The sequence below is a fragment of the Oncorhynchus gorbuscha genome, unplaced genomic scaffold (assembly GCF_021184085.1).
Source record: "Oncorhynchus gorbuscha isolate QuinsamMale2020 ecotype Even-year unplaced genomic scaffold, OgorEven_v1.0 Un_scaffold_928, whole genome shotgun sequence".
Classification (NCBI taxonomy): domain Eukaryota; kingdom Metazoa; phylum Chordata; class Actinopteri; order Salmoniformes; family Salmonidae; genus Oncorhynchus; species Oncorhynchus gorbuscha.
In genome coordinates this window covers 52,237-67,500 of record NW_025745883.1, presented here as the reverse complement: position 1 = coordinate 67,500, position 15,264 = coordinate 52,237, and the positions used below count along the sequence as shown (strand labels likewise).

At 45.5% G+C, this 15,264-nt stretch overlaps 1 protein-coding gene and 1 long non-coding RNA gene across 2 annotated transcripts in view; both read left to right on the top strand.

Moving 5' to 3' along the window:
- LOC124020816 (transmembrane channel-like protein 6) overlaps positions 1 to 10,845 on the top strand; it is a 34,088-nt gene extending 23,243 nt beyond the window's left edge. Inside the window, exons 12-20 of the mRNA XM_046336089.1 lie at positions 648 to 830; positions 1,503 to 1,637; positions 2,919 to 2,999; positions 5,367 to 5,411; positions 5,592 to 5,725; positions 6,244 to 6,420; positions 6,839 to 6,917; positions 9,446 to 9,544; positions 9,675 to 10,845. Coding sequence (XP_046192045.1) covers positions 648 to 830; positions 1,503 to 1,637; positions 2,919 to 2,999; positions 5,367 to 5,411; positions 5,592 to 5,725; positions 6,244 to 6,420; positions 6,839 to 6,917; positions 9,446 to 9,544; positions 9,675 to 9,689 — 948 coding nt within the window. The 3' untranslated portion in view covers positions 9,690 to 10,845. The remainder of the gene's footprint in view (positions 1 to 647; positions 831 to 1,502; positions 1,638 to 2,918; positions 3,000 to 5,366; positions 5,412 to 5,591; positions 5,726 to 6,243; positions 6,421 to 6,838; positions 6,918 to 9,445; positions 9,545 to 9,674) is intronic.
- On the top strand, positions 8,677 to 9,193 carry LOC124020822. Its single transcript, XR_006836154.1, has 3 exons — positions 8,677 to 8,749; positions 8,842 to 8,886; positions 9,151 to 9,193. It is a non-coding gene; the product is annotated as an uncharacterized LOC124020822 (long non-coding RNA).
- Positions 10,846 to 15,264: the final 4,419 nt, after the last annotated feature.

Genomic DNA, 15,264 nt, shown 5'->3' with positions numbered 1-15,264 from the left:
ACACTCAGGGTAGGGACACACTCAGGGTAGGGACACGTAATGTCCATGTCTCTCTCTCTGTAGGAGTTGTTAGAGGAGACGAGTCGTAACCATGTCTCTCTCTCTGTAGGAGTTGTTAGAGGAGACTCGTCTGTCTCTCTCTCTCTCTCTCTCTGTCTGTAGGAGTTGTTAGAGGAGACTCTGTCTCTCTGTGTAGGAGTTGTTAGAGGAGACGAGTCGTAACCATGTCTCTCTCTGTAGGAGTTGTTAGAGGAGACGAGTCGTAACCATGTCTCTCTGTGTAGGAGTTGTTAGAGGAGACGAGTCGTAACCATGTCTCTCTCTCTGTAGGAGTTGTTAGAGGAGACGAGTCAGTAACCATGTCTCTCTGTGTAGGAGTTGTTAGAGGAGACGAGTCGTAACCATGTCTCTCTCTGTGTAGGAGTTGTTAGAGGAGACGAGTCGTAACCATGTCTCTCTCTGTGTAGGAGTTGTTAGAGGAGACGAGTCAGAACCATGTCTCTCTCTGTGTGGGAGTTGTTAGAGGAGACGAGTCAGAACCATGTCTCTCTGTAGGAGTGTGTAGGAGTTGTTAGAGGAGACAGTGTGTCTCTCTGTGTAGGAGTTGTTAGAGGAGACGAGTCGTAACCATGTCTCTCTCTGTGTAGGAGTTGTTAGAGGAGACGAGTCGTAAGCATGTCCAGAAGACTGCTGTCAGAGAGTTGTTAGGACGTGTGCTGGTACATGTTCTGGCCTGGTTCATCTGTATCGGCAGTACAGTGGCCTGTGTTCTAGCTCTCTACTACTTCTCTGAGTACATGCACAAGTTAAGAGACACGTTTTCAGCTGCTGTACATTGCTTTCATTCTCCACTGACATCTTAGGACCTTCTCACCTTCTGTCCCTCATGTCTCTTCTCCCTGTAGGACCTCCAGTACAGATCTCGATTCCCACTAAGGACCCTCTCTCTCTCTTCCTCCCCCTCTGTCTGTAGGACCTCCAGTACAGATCTCGTATTCCCACTAAACCCTGTCTCTCTCTTCCTCCCCCTCCCTCTGTAGGACCTCCAGTACAGATCTCTGTGTATTCCCACTAAGGACCCTCATAACTCTCTCTCTCCTCCCCCTCCCTCTGTAGGACCTCCAGTAGAGATCTCGTATTCCCACTAAGGACCCTCTCTCTCTCTTCCTCCCCCCTCCCTCTGAGGGACCTCCAGTACAGATCTCTGTATTCCCACTAAGGACCCTCTCTCTCTCTTCCTCTCCCTCTGTAGGACCTCCAGAGGAGATCTCGTATTCTCACTAAGGACCCTCTCTCTCTCTTCCTTCCCTTGAGGACCTCCAGTACAGATCTCGTATTCCCACTAAGGACCCCTCTCTCTCTTCCTCTCCCTCTGTAGGACCTCCAGTACAGATCTCGTATTCCCACTAAGGACCCCTCTCTCTCTCTGTCCTTCCCTCTAGTAGGACCTCCAGTACAGATCTCTCTCTCTGTATTCCCACTAAGGACCCTCTCCTGTGTAGGAGTCTGTTAGAGGCCCTGACAGTCGTAAGTGTCTCTCATCAACCTCCTGCTCCTCTGGCATCTTCAACGTCTCTGCCTGGATGGAGTTGTTAGTAGGAGACGCCCAGCGTAAACACATACATTGCCATCAGCAGGTAGGAGTTGTTAGGGAGACTGCAGTCCACATGTCTTTGTGTGTGTGTGTTGTGTGTGTGTGACGAGTCATAACCATGTCTCTGTGTGTGTCTGTGTGTGTGTGTGTGTGTGTGTGTGTGTGTGTGTGTGTGTGTGTGTGTGTGTGTGTGTGGAGTTGTTAGAGGAGACCAGCGTAAACACATGTCATCGCCATCTGTAGGAGTTGTTAGGGGAGGATGTAACCCTGTCTCTCTTAATGTAAGTTGATGGAGAGTTTATGGAAATCAAGAGTCTTGCTCTGTAGGAGTTGAGAGAGAGTGTGTGTGTGTCTCTGTGTGTAAAGTTGTTAGAAACATCTATTCTATTTGTGTGTTTAGGAACCTGATGTTGAAAGTGAGCGTGCTGGTAGTGCTGTGCTTCCATTGGCTGGGCCAGAGAATAGGACGTCTGCCCCCTGTCCCACATGTTCTGGCCTGGTTCATCTGATCGGAACATTCCAGTTCCAGTATTCCGCTTCTGTCCCAACATTCCCATTCTGTCCCAACATTCCCATTCTGTTCCCATTCTGTCCCAACATTCCCATTCTGTTCCCATTCTGTCCCAATGACATCTCCCTTCTGTTCCCATTCTGTCCCAATCTTCCCATTCCCCTCCCAAGGTTCCTTCAGTACATCTGTAACTTCCCACTAAGGACCCTTCTCTCTTCTCTTTATCCTGGTCCCTCATGTGTTGTTGATATTGATGTTATTCCCACTTGATGTAGTTTGTTGTGGTGTTGTTGTCAGTGCTGGGAGATCTTTTCCCACTAAGGACCCTTCTCCTCATGGACTTCATCTTTACCATACTGGACACCTTCTTCTGGAGGTTCCTCTGGAGTGGGTTGTCTGATCTGTGTGTGTCTGTCTCCTCTGGTCCCTGTCTCTCTCTCTTTCCCTCCCTCTGTAGGACCTCCAGTAAGATCTGCAACTTGTTCAACCACTATATAATCTCTCTTGCTCTTTCCCATCTCAATCCTTTATCCCTCATCTTCTTATCTCTCTCTCTCTCCCACTCTCTCTCTCTCTCCTCTGTAGGACCTCCAGTACAGATCTCTCTTCCCACTAAGGACCTCTCTCTCTCTTCCTCTCCTCTCTGTAGGACCTCCAGTACAGATCTCTATTCCCACTAAGGACTCTCTCTCTCTCTCCCTCTGTAGGACCTCCAGTACAGATCTCTCTAAGGACCTCTCCTCTCTCTCTCTCTCTCTCTCAACCTCTGCTCCCTGGCATCTTCAACTCTCTGCCTGGAGGTTGTTTTCTCAGAGGGTGTTGAAGAGGAAAACAAAGCCTGTGTTTGACATCTCCAGGAAGGTGTTGGAACTCATCTACACAGACTCTGGCCTGGTATAAACTCTAACCCTGGTCCTGCACCTAGTCTAAACCCTGCAGCTAGTCTAAACCCATCTGCACCTAGTCTAAACCCTGCACCTAGTCTAAACCCTGACCTAGTCTAAACCCTGGACCTAGTCTAAACCCTGCAAAGCCTCAACCCTGCACCTAGCCTCAACCCTGCACCTAGTCTAAACCCTGCACCTAGTCTCAACCCTGACCTAGTCTAAACCCTGCACCTAGTGTGCTAAACCCTGCACCTAGTGTGTTTCTGCACCTAGTCTAAACCCTGACCTAGTCTAAACCCTGCACCATAGTCTAAACCCTGCACCTAGCCTCAACCCTGCAGGTGAGAGGAACATTCCTGTTCCAGTATTCCGCCCTGTCCCAAGCGTCAACCCTGTCCCAACGTTCCCTCAACCCTGTCCCAACGCCTCAACCCATTCTGTTCAATGTTCCATTCTGCCCATTCTGTTCCTGTTCCCATTCTGTTTACCCATTCTGTCTAAACCCTGCACCATTCTGTTCCAAACCCTGCATTCTGCCTCAACCATTCTGTTCCAATGTTCCTCAACCCTGTTCCCATTCTGTCCTCAACCCTGCATCCTTAACGTTCCATTTACCCTGCATTAGCCTCAACCCTGACCTAGCCTCAACCCTGCACCTGTTATGACCCTGGTAGCCTCAACCCTGTTGATATTGACCTTACTGCCTCAACCCTGACCTAGCCTCAACCCTGCACCTAGTCTCAACCCTGCACCTAGTCTAAACCCTGCACCTAGTCTAAACCCTGCACCTAGAGTTTAAACCCTGCACCTAGCCTCAACCCTGGACCTAGCCTCAACCCTGCACCTAGTCTCAACCCTGCACCTAGCCTCAACCCTGCACCTAGCCTCAACCCTGCACCTGTCTAAACCCTGCACCTAGCCTCAACCCTGCACCTAAACCCTGCACCTAGTTCAACCCTGCACCTAGTCTAAACCCTGCCCACCTAGTCTAAACCCTGCATCCTATGTCTAAACCCTGCACCTAGCCTCAACCCTGCACCTAGTCTAAACCCTGCACCTAGTCTCAACCCTGCACCTAGCCTCAACCCTGCACCTAGTCTCAACCCTGCACCTAGCCTCAGCCTCAACTAGTCTCACCTAGCCTCAACCCTGCACCTAGCCTCAACCCTGCACCTAGTCTAAACCCTGCACCTAGTCTAAACCCTGCAAGCCTAGCCTGAATCTCCAGCACCTAGTCTGGAACCCTGCACCTAGTCTAAACTCTGCACCTAGTCTAAACCCTGCACCTAGTCTAAACCCTGCACCTAGTCTAAACCCTGCACCTAGTCTGAACCCTGCACCTAGTCTAAACCCTGCACCTAGTCTAAACCCTGCACCTAGTCTAAACCCTGCACCTAGTCTAAACCCTGCACCTAGTCTAAACCCTGCACCTAGCCTCAACCCTGCACCTAGCCTCAACCCTGCACCTAGTCTCAACCCTGCACCTAGTCTAAACCCTGCAGCTCAACCCTGCACCTAGCCTCAACCCTGCACCTAGCCTCAACTCTGCACCAGTCTTAACCCTGCAGCTCAACCCTGTACCTAGTCTAAACCCTGCACCTAGCCTTAACCCTGCACCTAGCCTTAACCCTGCACCTAGCCTCAACCCTGCACCTAGCCTCAACCCTGTACCTAGCCTCAACCCTGTACCTAGCCTCAACCCTGCACCTAGTCTAAACCCTGCACCTAGTCTAAACCCTGCACCTAGTCTAAACCCTGTAGTGATGTTGTATCATGTCTGTGTTGTGGAGGTTGTAGTGATGTTGTAGTGATGTTGTATCATGTCTGTGTTGTGGAGGTTGTAGTGATGTTGTAGTGATGTTGTATCATGTCTGTGTTGTGGAGGTTGTAGTGATGTTGTATCATGTCTGTGTTGTGGAGGTTGTAGTGATGTTGTAGTGATGTTGTATCATGTCTGTGTTGTAGTGATGTTGTATCATGTCTGTGTTGTGGAGGTTGTAGTGATGTTGTAGTGATGTTGTATCATGTCTGTGTTGTAGTGATGTTGTAGTGATGTTGTATCATGTCTGTGTTGTGGAGGTTGTAGTGATGTTGTAGTGATGTTGTATCATGTCTGTGTTGTTTAGGTTGTAGTGATGTTGTATCATGTCTGTGTTGTTTGATGTTGTATCATGTCTGTGTTGTTGGAGGTTGTCTGTGTTGTAGTGATGTTGTATCATGTCTGTGTTGTTTATGTTGTAGTGATGTTGTATCATGTCTGTGTTGTTTAGGTTGGGGGTGTTGTTCACTCCTCTGAAGCAGGTAGGTTCTCTGCTTCCTCATCAAACTACTGCTTCTCTTCTACATGAAGCAGGTAGGTTCTCCTATGTTCTGATCTGTGCAGATCATCAAACTACTGCTTCTCTTCTACATGAAGCAGGTAGGTTATCCTGTTATTATCAATGTGCCATGATCATACTGGTAACTGGACTATGTAGACTAATTACTATCCAACTTCAACTGAATGTCAAATTACCTTTAACCTTGTCTTGACTCACAAACTGTTCTCTGACCATATCCTGACAGTACTCTCTCTCTCTCTGTGTGTGTCCCCCACCAGACTAGTGTGATGATGAACTGCCAGTCCCCTAGGAAGCCCTATAGGGCCAGTCAGATGAGCACCATCTTCATCACTCTCCTCTGCTGCCCTTCCTTCCTGGGGGCTGCTGTTTGTGTCAGCTACACCATGTGGAGGTAAGGAGAGATGGACAGATATCAGTAACACACATACTGGAGATGTTGAACACACACTGAAGATGTTGAACACACACTGAAGATGTTGAACACACACTGAAGATGTTGAACACACACTGAAGATGTTGAACACACACTGAAGATGTTGAACACACACTGAAGATGTTGAACACACACTGGAGATGTTGAACACACACTGAAGATGTTGAACACACACTGAAGATGTTGAACACACACTGGAGATGTTGAACACACACTGAAGATGTTGAACACACACTGGAGATGCAACACTGAAGATGTTATCCACATGGAGATGTTGAACACACATGAATGTTGAACACCCTCCAGATATTGAACACACACTGATGTTCACACTGAAGATGTTGAATATACATTAAGATCACACATAGATAAGTTAGTATATCAATCTCTCTCCACTCCAGTATCTGTCCACTATGTTCCAGTCAATATACATTATCCACATAGATAAGGTAGTATATCAATCTCTCTCCCTCCAGTATCCGTCCGTCTGAGTCATGCGGTCCGTTCCGCAGCCTGTCCACTATGTTCCAGTCAGGGAAGCTGTGGGTGAAGGAGCTGGAGACACACAACCCTAACCTGGCCTGGTTAGCCTGGGCTCACAGCTACATAGTGGAGAACCCTCTGTTTCTGTTCCTCGCTGCTGGGATCTTCCTGTGAGTTGCACACAGACAGACAGACCGACAGACAGACCGACAGACAGACCGACAGACAGACAGACAGACAGACCGACAGACAGACAGACAGACAGACCGACAGACAGACAGACAGACAGACAGACAGACAGACAGACAGACAGACAGACAGACAGACAGACAGACAGACAGACAGACAGACAGACAGACAGACAGACAGACAGACAGACCGGTGTAAAGACACACATAGAGAGAGTCTGTCTGACTGACTAACTGACTGAGCGAGCTCACAGCTACATGGTGGAGAAACTCTGTTAGGATGATAGCTTGAGGGATTTGACACAAACTAAGTTCCTTCAGGTTGCTTTGATCATTTCTGTCAGTATCTCTGTAAAAGAGAAGGTTGTGTGTTTTCATACTGTCTCTCTGTGTCTCTCAGGATAGTGATTTACTTCAACACCCAGGTGGTGGATGGACAGAGGAAGATTATCAGTCTGCTGCAGGAGCAAATAGAAAACGTAACGTCTCTCAACTCTCTTATACAATACTAATGTGACTTAACCCTTTATAACAGTGTGACTTAACCCTTCATAACAGTGTGACTTAACCCTTCATAACAGTGTGACTTAACCCTTCATAAGTGTGACTTAACCCTTCATAACAGTGTGACTTAACCCTTCATAAGTGTGACTTAACCCTTCATAACATGTGACTTAACCCTTCATAACAGTGTGACTCAACCCTTCATAACAGTGTGACTTAACCCTTCATAACAGTGTGACTTAACCCTTCATAACAGTGTGACTTAACCCTTCATAACAGTGTGACTTAACCCTTCATAACAGTGTGACTTAACCCTTCATAACAGTGTGACTTAACCCTTCATAACAGTGTGACTTCACCCTTCATAACAGTGTGACTTAACCCTTCATAACAGTGTGACTTAACCCTTCATAACAGTGTGACTCAACCCTTCATAACAGTGTGACTCAACCCTTCATAACAGTGTGACTTAACCCTTCATAACATTGTGACTTAACCCTTCATAACAGTGTGACTTCACCCTTCATAACAGTGTGACTTCACCCTTCATAACAGTGTGACTTCACCCTTCATAACAGTGTGACTTAACCCTTCATAACAGTGTGACTTAACCCTTCATAACAGTGTGAATGAACCCTACATAACAGTGTGACTTAACCCTTCATAACAGTGTGACTCAACCCTTCATAACAGTGACTTAACCCTTCATAACAGTGTGACTTAACCCTTCATAACAGTGTGACTTAACCCTTCATAACAGTGTTATCCAGATAGAAAACGTTCACCTCCTTTTATTACAGAACGGTCATAATAACACTGTAGTAAATATGAACCTGTAGAAAACATCTGAAAACCTTCCTCTGCAAAGAGGATCTTAAATAATCCCTTTTCCCACCTGACCACGTCTGGCTTCGCTGATAACTACTTTATCTGTTGAGACAAAATGTACTTACTAACTGACTCTGGATCAGAGTGGTTGTCTCACCTGTAGCTATCATAAGATGAATGACACTAACTGTAAGTCTCTCTGGATCAGAGTGTCTGCTAAATGACTCACTAACTGTAAGTCTCTCTGGATCAGAGTGTCTGCTAAATGACTCACTAACTGTAAGTCTCTCTGGATCAGAGTGTCTGCTAAATGACTCACTAACTGTAAGTCTCTCTGGATCAGAGTGTCTGCTAAATGACTCATTAACTGTAAGTCTCTCTGGATCAGAGTGTCTGCTAAATGACTCACTAACTGTAAGTCTCTCTGGATCAGAGTGTCTGCTATAATGACTCACTGTGTATAATGTGATAATGGAGTGTTCTAACACTCTGTATAATGATAATGAGTGTTCTAACACTGTGTAAATAATGACTCACTGTGTATAAGGTGATAATGGAGTGTTCTAACACTGTGGATAAGATAATGGAGTGTTCTAACACTGTGTATAATGTGTATAAGGTGATAATGGAGTGTTCTAGCACTGTGTATAATGATAATGGAGTGTTCTAACACTGTGTATAATGTGATAATGGAGTGTTCTAACACTGTGTATAATGTGATAATGTGATAATGTGTTCTAACACTGTATAGGGTGATAATGGAGTGTTCTAATGTGATAATGTAGTTTCTAACACTGTGTATAATGTGTATAAGGTGATAATGGAGTGTTCTAACACTGTGTATAATGTGATAATGGAGTGTTCTAACACTGTGTATAAGGTGTCATAACACTGATATAACACTGTGTATAAGGTGATAATGGAGTGTTCTAACACTGTGTATAAGGTGATAATGGAGTGTTCTAACACTGTGTATAAGGTGTATAATGGAGTGTTCTGACACTGTGTATAATGTGATAATGGAGTGTTCACTGTGTATAATGTGATAATGTGTTCTAACACTGTGTTAAGGTGATAATGGAGTGTTCTAACACTGTGTATAACACTGTGTATAAGGTGATAATGGAGTGTTCTAGTGTTCTAACACTGTGTATAAGGTGATAATGGAGTGTTCTAACACTGTGTATAACACTGTGTATAAGGTGATAATGTTCTAACACTGTGTAGTGTGATAATGGAGTGTTCTAACACTGTGTATAAGGTGATAATGTAGTGTTCTAACACTGTGTATAACACTGGTGATAATGGAGTGTTCTAACACTGTGTATAAGGTGATAATGGAGTAATGTTTCTAACACTGTGTATAACACTGTGTATAAGGTGATAATGGAGTGTTCTAACACTGTGTATAAGGTGATAATGGCCAGCTACATGGCTGTTCCCTGGTGACATGTGTCATTGTGGGGCGGCAGCGTAGCCTAGTGGTTAGAGCGTTGGACTAGTAACCGGAAGGTTGCGAGTTCAAAACCCAGAGCTGACAAGGTACAAATCTGTCTTTCTGCCCCTGAACAGGCAGTTAACCCACTGTTCCCAGGCCATCATTGAAAATAAGAATGTGTTCTTAACTGACTTGCCTGGTAAAAGTCATAAAGGTTAAATTAAATTGTGTCTCTAGGAGGGGGAGGATAAGAAGTTCCTGATCACTCGTCTCCAGGCCATCCACCAGCAGAAACGACCCCTCTCCCCTCGCAGACTCACCAGTCAGGCCAGTCAGGTGTGTGAGAGAGAGAGTCTGTGCCTGAAGGAGGAGAGTGTGTGTGCATGGCTGCATGCATTCCTTTGTTCCCAATTTTTCCTGGCTCACATTTCACATTTCTGACCATTTTCTTCTGTTCTCTTCCCAGGATTCCAACTGTTAGCATTCCAACTACTGAAAGGGCATAGTAAGTTCATTCTCTCCCTTCTCATTGGAGGGAATATCTCAGAAAATGTCCTGAATGGACCAACCTGGATGTAGCTCTCCTCTCCTGCCTCTGGGAAGAGTTGTTAAGGGATTCTTCAACTGGAAAACTATTCTCATAGGAAGCTGAGTTGAGACTATAAAGGAATTGACTTCTTTACAATAACAAATCCCACAGACGCCAAAACGTGAATCTGATAGGATCCACACTCTTTCCCAGGAAGCTGGTCCTTATAAGGATTGGGAATAGGATTGGGAATGGGACAAAGCATGCTTTCCCTCTTCCAATAACAGACTACACCTCATAGGGAAAGACCACTTTATAGGATCTTACTATGGCCAGGCCATAGGCTACAATTTACTGTAACTAGGCTACATAGGAAAAGACCACTGTCTTTATAGGATCTTACTATGGCCAGGCCATAGGCTCCACCTTACTATAACTAGGCTACATAGGAAAAGACCACCAAGTTTTTATGAACTTACTATGGCCAGGCCATAGGCTACAATTTACTGTAACTAGGCTACATAGGAAAAGACCACTGTCTTTATAGGATCTTACTATGGCCAGGCCATAGGCTCCACCTTACTGTTTATTCTTCATGTAAATGAAAGGACATGCCACTGTCACAAAACAATGGTTTATCGAAGCTCAATACTTTCAGCCAAGGATCTTTGTCCTTTTTTAAACTTGGATTGGAAGCCCTGGTCATGAGAGAGGATGTAGGGGTGAAGAGGTGAGGAAACGAGACTGGGATACGGTGTGCTTGTAGGGACACAGAACGGAATGCGCTTTTTAGAAACAATCTCTTTTTCCCTCACAACTCTGAATAGGGAACATATGAAATGCCAACAAGCTGCCAACGTTGCACAAAGGATTAAACCAGTGGCATTGTTAAGCAGGGTGAATTCTGTCAAATCTAGGATTTGTATTTTTTTTTATTGTAAATAGTTTTTAATGTTTTTATTACTTTAGATGTTTTTATTGTATAAACAGGTATTTTGTCAACAGTCCTTTCATACCAACTGTGAACAAATAGGTTATTTCTTTCCGTTTCTGATATAAAATTATATGTTTTTATGTTAATTGGTGGTCAACACACTGCTTCTGAAATGGCGCTGGTCGTACGTAGTGCACTCTTCCCTACATAGTGCACAACTGTATAGGGGCGCTGGTCGTACGTAGTGCACTACTGTATAGGGCGCTGGTCGTACGTAGTGCACTACTGTATAGGGCGCTGGTCGCTGTGCACTACTGTATAGGGCGCTGCGTGTAGTGCACTACTGTATAGGGCGCTGGTCGTACGTAGTGCACTACTGTATAGGGCGCTGGTCGTACGTAGTGCACTACTGTATAGGGCGCTGGTCGTACGTAGTGCACTACTGTATAGGGCGCTGGTCGTATAGGGCGTGGTCGTACGTGCACTACTGTATAGGGCGCTGGTCGTACGTAGTGCACTACTGTATAGGGCGCTGGTCGTACGTAGTGCACTACTGTATAGGGCGCTGGTCGTACGTAGTGCACTACTGTATAGGGCGCTGGTCGTACGTAGTGCACTACTGTATAGGGCGCTGGTCGCTGGTACTGTATAGGGCGCTGTCGTACGTAGTGCACTACTGTATAGGGCGCTGGTCGCTGGTCGTACGTAGTGCACTACTGTATAGGGCGCTGGTCGTACGTAGTGCACTACTGTATAGGGCGCTGGTCGTACGTAGTGCACTACTGTATAGGGCGCTGGTCGTACGTAGTGCACTACTGTATAGGGCGCTGGTCGTACGTAGTGCACTACTGTATAGGGCGCTGGTCGTACGTAGTGCACTATGTATAGGGAATAGTCGTACGTACACTACTTATAGGGCGCTGGATGCATCCTCTGTTTACTGACTCTGTAGGAAGAATCCACTTCTTAGTATGCATCCTCTGTTTACTGGCAATCTGTATTGGTTGGTTATTTCAAACAGGAAATGGTCTTAGAAGATCAACCACTGGAACAGTACGTTATTTGAATGTCTCTTATTGTTTTTAAGTTGTTTTGTTTGTATACTTTATACGAAATTAAATGTTTTAACATATTTGTGTGTGTATTTGCTTCTCTGATGTTTACCTAGTGGTTATGCTGCACTTGTACTTTTCAGTGGAGAAATCTAATATAAATCATTGAAACATACCTCTTTCTATTATTCAACACTAAAGTATAGCCCATTATTATCCAGTTAATCACATAACCTTTTAGAGATACTAAAGTATAGCCCATTATTATCCAGTTAATCACATAACCTTTTAGAGATACTAAAGTATAGCCCATTATTATCCAGTTAATCACATAACCTTTTAGAGATACTAAAGTATAGCCCATTATTATCCAGTTAATCACATAACCTTTTAGAGATACTAAAGTATAGCCCATTATTATCCAGTTAATCACATAACCTTTTAGAGATACTAAAGTATAGCCCATTATTATCCAGTTAATCACATAACCTTTTAGAGATACTAAAGTATAGCCCATTATTATCCAGTTAATCACATAACCTTTTAGAGATACTAAAGTATAGCCCATTATTATCCTTGTACAAAAGCATATGTGGCTAAAAGCACCATTCAGTAGTATTCACCCAGGGAGAGTTGGAAGCAGCAAGAATACAAATGTTTGTAATTCTCAAAACCTCCAGTAGAGAGAGATACTAGCCATATCATATCTCCCATTCCCCACCTACTGTATCATCCATCCATCCAGACATCCATCCAATCCCCACATCTCTCCCATTCCCCATTATACTGTATCATCCATCCAGACATCTCTCCCATTCCCCACCTACTGTATCATCCATCCAGACGAATCTCCCATTCCTCACATACTGTATCATCCATCCATCCAGACATCAGCCATCCATCCAGACATCTCTCCCATTCCCCACATACTGTATCATCCATCCAGACATTTCTCCCATTCCCCACCTACTGTATCATCCATCCAGACATCCCTCCCATTCCCCACATACTGTATCATCCATCTATCCAGACATCTCTCCCATTCCCATACTGTATCATCCATCCATCCAGACATCTCTCCCATTCCCCACCTACTGTATCATCCATCCATCCATCTCTCCCATTCCCCACCTACTGTATCATCCATCCATCCAGACATCTCTCCCATTCCCCACATACTGTATCATCCATCCAGACATCATCCATCCAGACATCTCTCCCATTCCCCACATACTGTATCATCCATCCATCCAGACATCTCTCCCATTCCCCACATACTGTATCATCCATCCATCCAGACATCTCTCCCATTCCCCACATACTGTATCATCCATCCATATCATCCATCCATCCATCCATCCATCCAGACATCTCTCCCATTCCCCACATACTGTATCATCCATCCATCCAGACATCTCTCCCATTCCCCACATACTGTATCATCCATCCATCCATCCAGACATCTCTCCCATTCCCCACATACTGTATCATCCATCCAGACATCTCTCCCATTCCCCACATACTGTATCATCCATCCATCCATCCAGACATCTCTCCCATTCCCCACATACTGTATCATCCATCCATCCAGACATCTCTCCCATTCCCCACATACTGTATCATCCATCCAAACATCTCTCCCATCCCCCACATACTGTATCATCCATCCATCCAGACATCTCTCCCATTCCCCACATACTGTATCATCCATCCATCCATCATCTCTCCCATTCCCCACATACTGTATCATCCATCCATTCCCCAGACATCCATCCAGACATCTCCCCATTCCCCACATACTGTATCATCCATCCATCCAGACATCTCTCCCATTCCCCACATACTGTATCATCCATCCAGACATCTCTCCCATTCCCCACATACTGTATCATCCATCCATCCAGACATCTCTCCCATTCCCCACATACTGTATCATCCATCCATCCAGACATCTCTCCCATTCCCCACATACTGTATCATCCATCCATCCAGACATCTCTCCCATTCCCCACATACTGTATCATCCATCCATCCATCCAGACATCTCTCCCATTCCCCCACATACTGTATCATCCATCCATCCATCTCTCCCATTCCCCACATACTGTATCATCCATCCATCCAGACATCTCTCCCATTCCCCACATACTGTATCATCCATCCATCCAGACATCTCTCCCCCATTCCCCACATACTGTATCATCCATCCAGACATCTCTCCCATTCCCCACATACTGTATCATCCATCCATCCAGACATCCTCCGTTCCCCACATACTGACATCCATCTCCCATTCCCCACATACTGTATCATCCATCCATCCAGACATCTCTCCCATTCCCCCACATACTGTATCATCCATCCATCCAGACATCTCTCCCATTCCCCACATACTGTATCATCCATCCATCATCTGTATCTCTCCCATTCCCCACATACTGTATCATCCATCCATCCATCATCTCTCCCATTCCCCACATACTGTATCATCCATCCATCCATCCATCCAGACATCTCTCCCATTCCCCACATACTGTATCATCCATCCATCCATCCATCTCCCCCATTCCCCACATACTGTATCATCCATCCATCCAGACATCTCTCCCATTCCCCACATACTGTCATCATCCATCCAGACATCTCTCCCATTCCCCACATACTGTATCATCCATCCATCCAGACATCTCTCCCATTCCCCACATACTGTATCATCCATCCATCCAGACATCTCTCTCATTCCCCACATACTGTATCATCCATCCATCCATCCCTCCCATTCCCCACATACTTTATCATCCATCCATCCATCCAGACATCTCTCCCATCCCCCACATACTGTATCATCCATCCATCCATCTCTCCCATTCCCCACATACTGTATCATCCATCCATCCAGACATCTCTCCCATCCCCCACATACTGTATCATCCATCCATCCAGACATCTCTCCCATTCCCCACATACTGTGTCATCCATCCAGACATGTCTCCCATTCCCCACATACTGTATCATCCATCCATCCAGACATCTCTCCCATTCCCCACATACTGTATCATCCATCCAAACATCTCTCCCATCCCCCACATACTGTATCATCCATCCATCCAGACATCTCTCTCATTCCCCACATACTGTATCATCCATCCATCCATCCCTCCCATTCCCCACATACTGTATCATCCATCCAGACATCTCTCCCATTCCCCACATACTGTATCATCCATCCATCCAGACATCTCTCCCATCCCCCACATACTGTATCATCCATCCATCCATCTCTCCCATTCCCCACATACTGTATCATCCATCCATCCAGACATCTCTCCCATTCCCCACATACTGTATCATCCATCCAGACATCTCTCCCATTCCCCACATACTGTATCATCCATCCAGACATCTCTCCCATTCCCCACATACTGTATCATCCATCCATCCAGACATCTCTCACTCTGCTAGTATCCTATGTTTAGGTGTGGCCGTCTCCATCCCTCTCTGCTGGTGAGTTCATATGTGGCAGTAGGCAATGTGGTCGTTT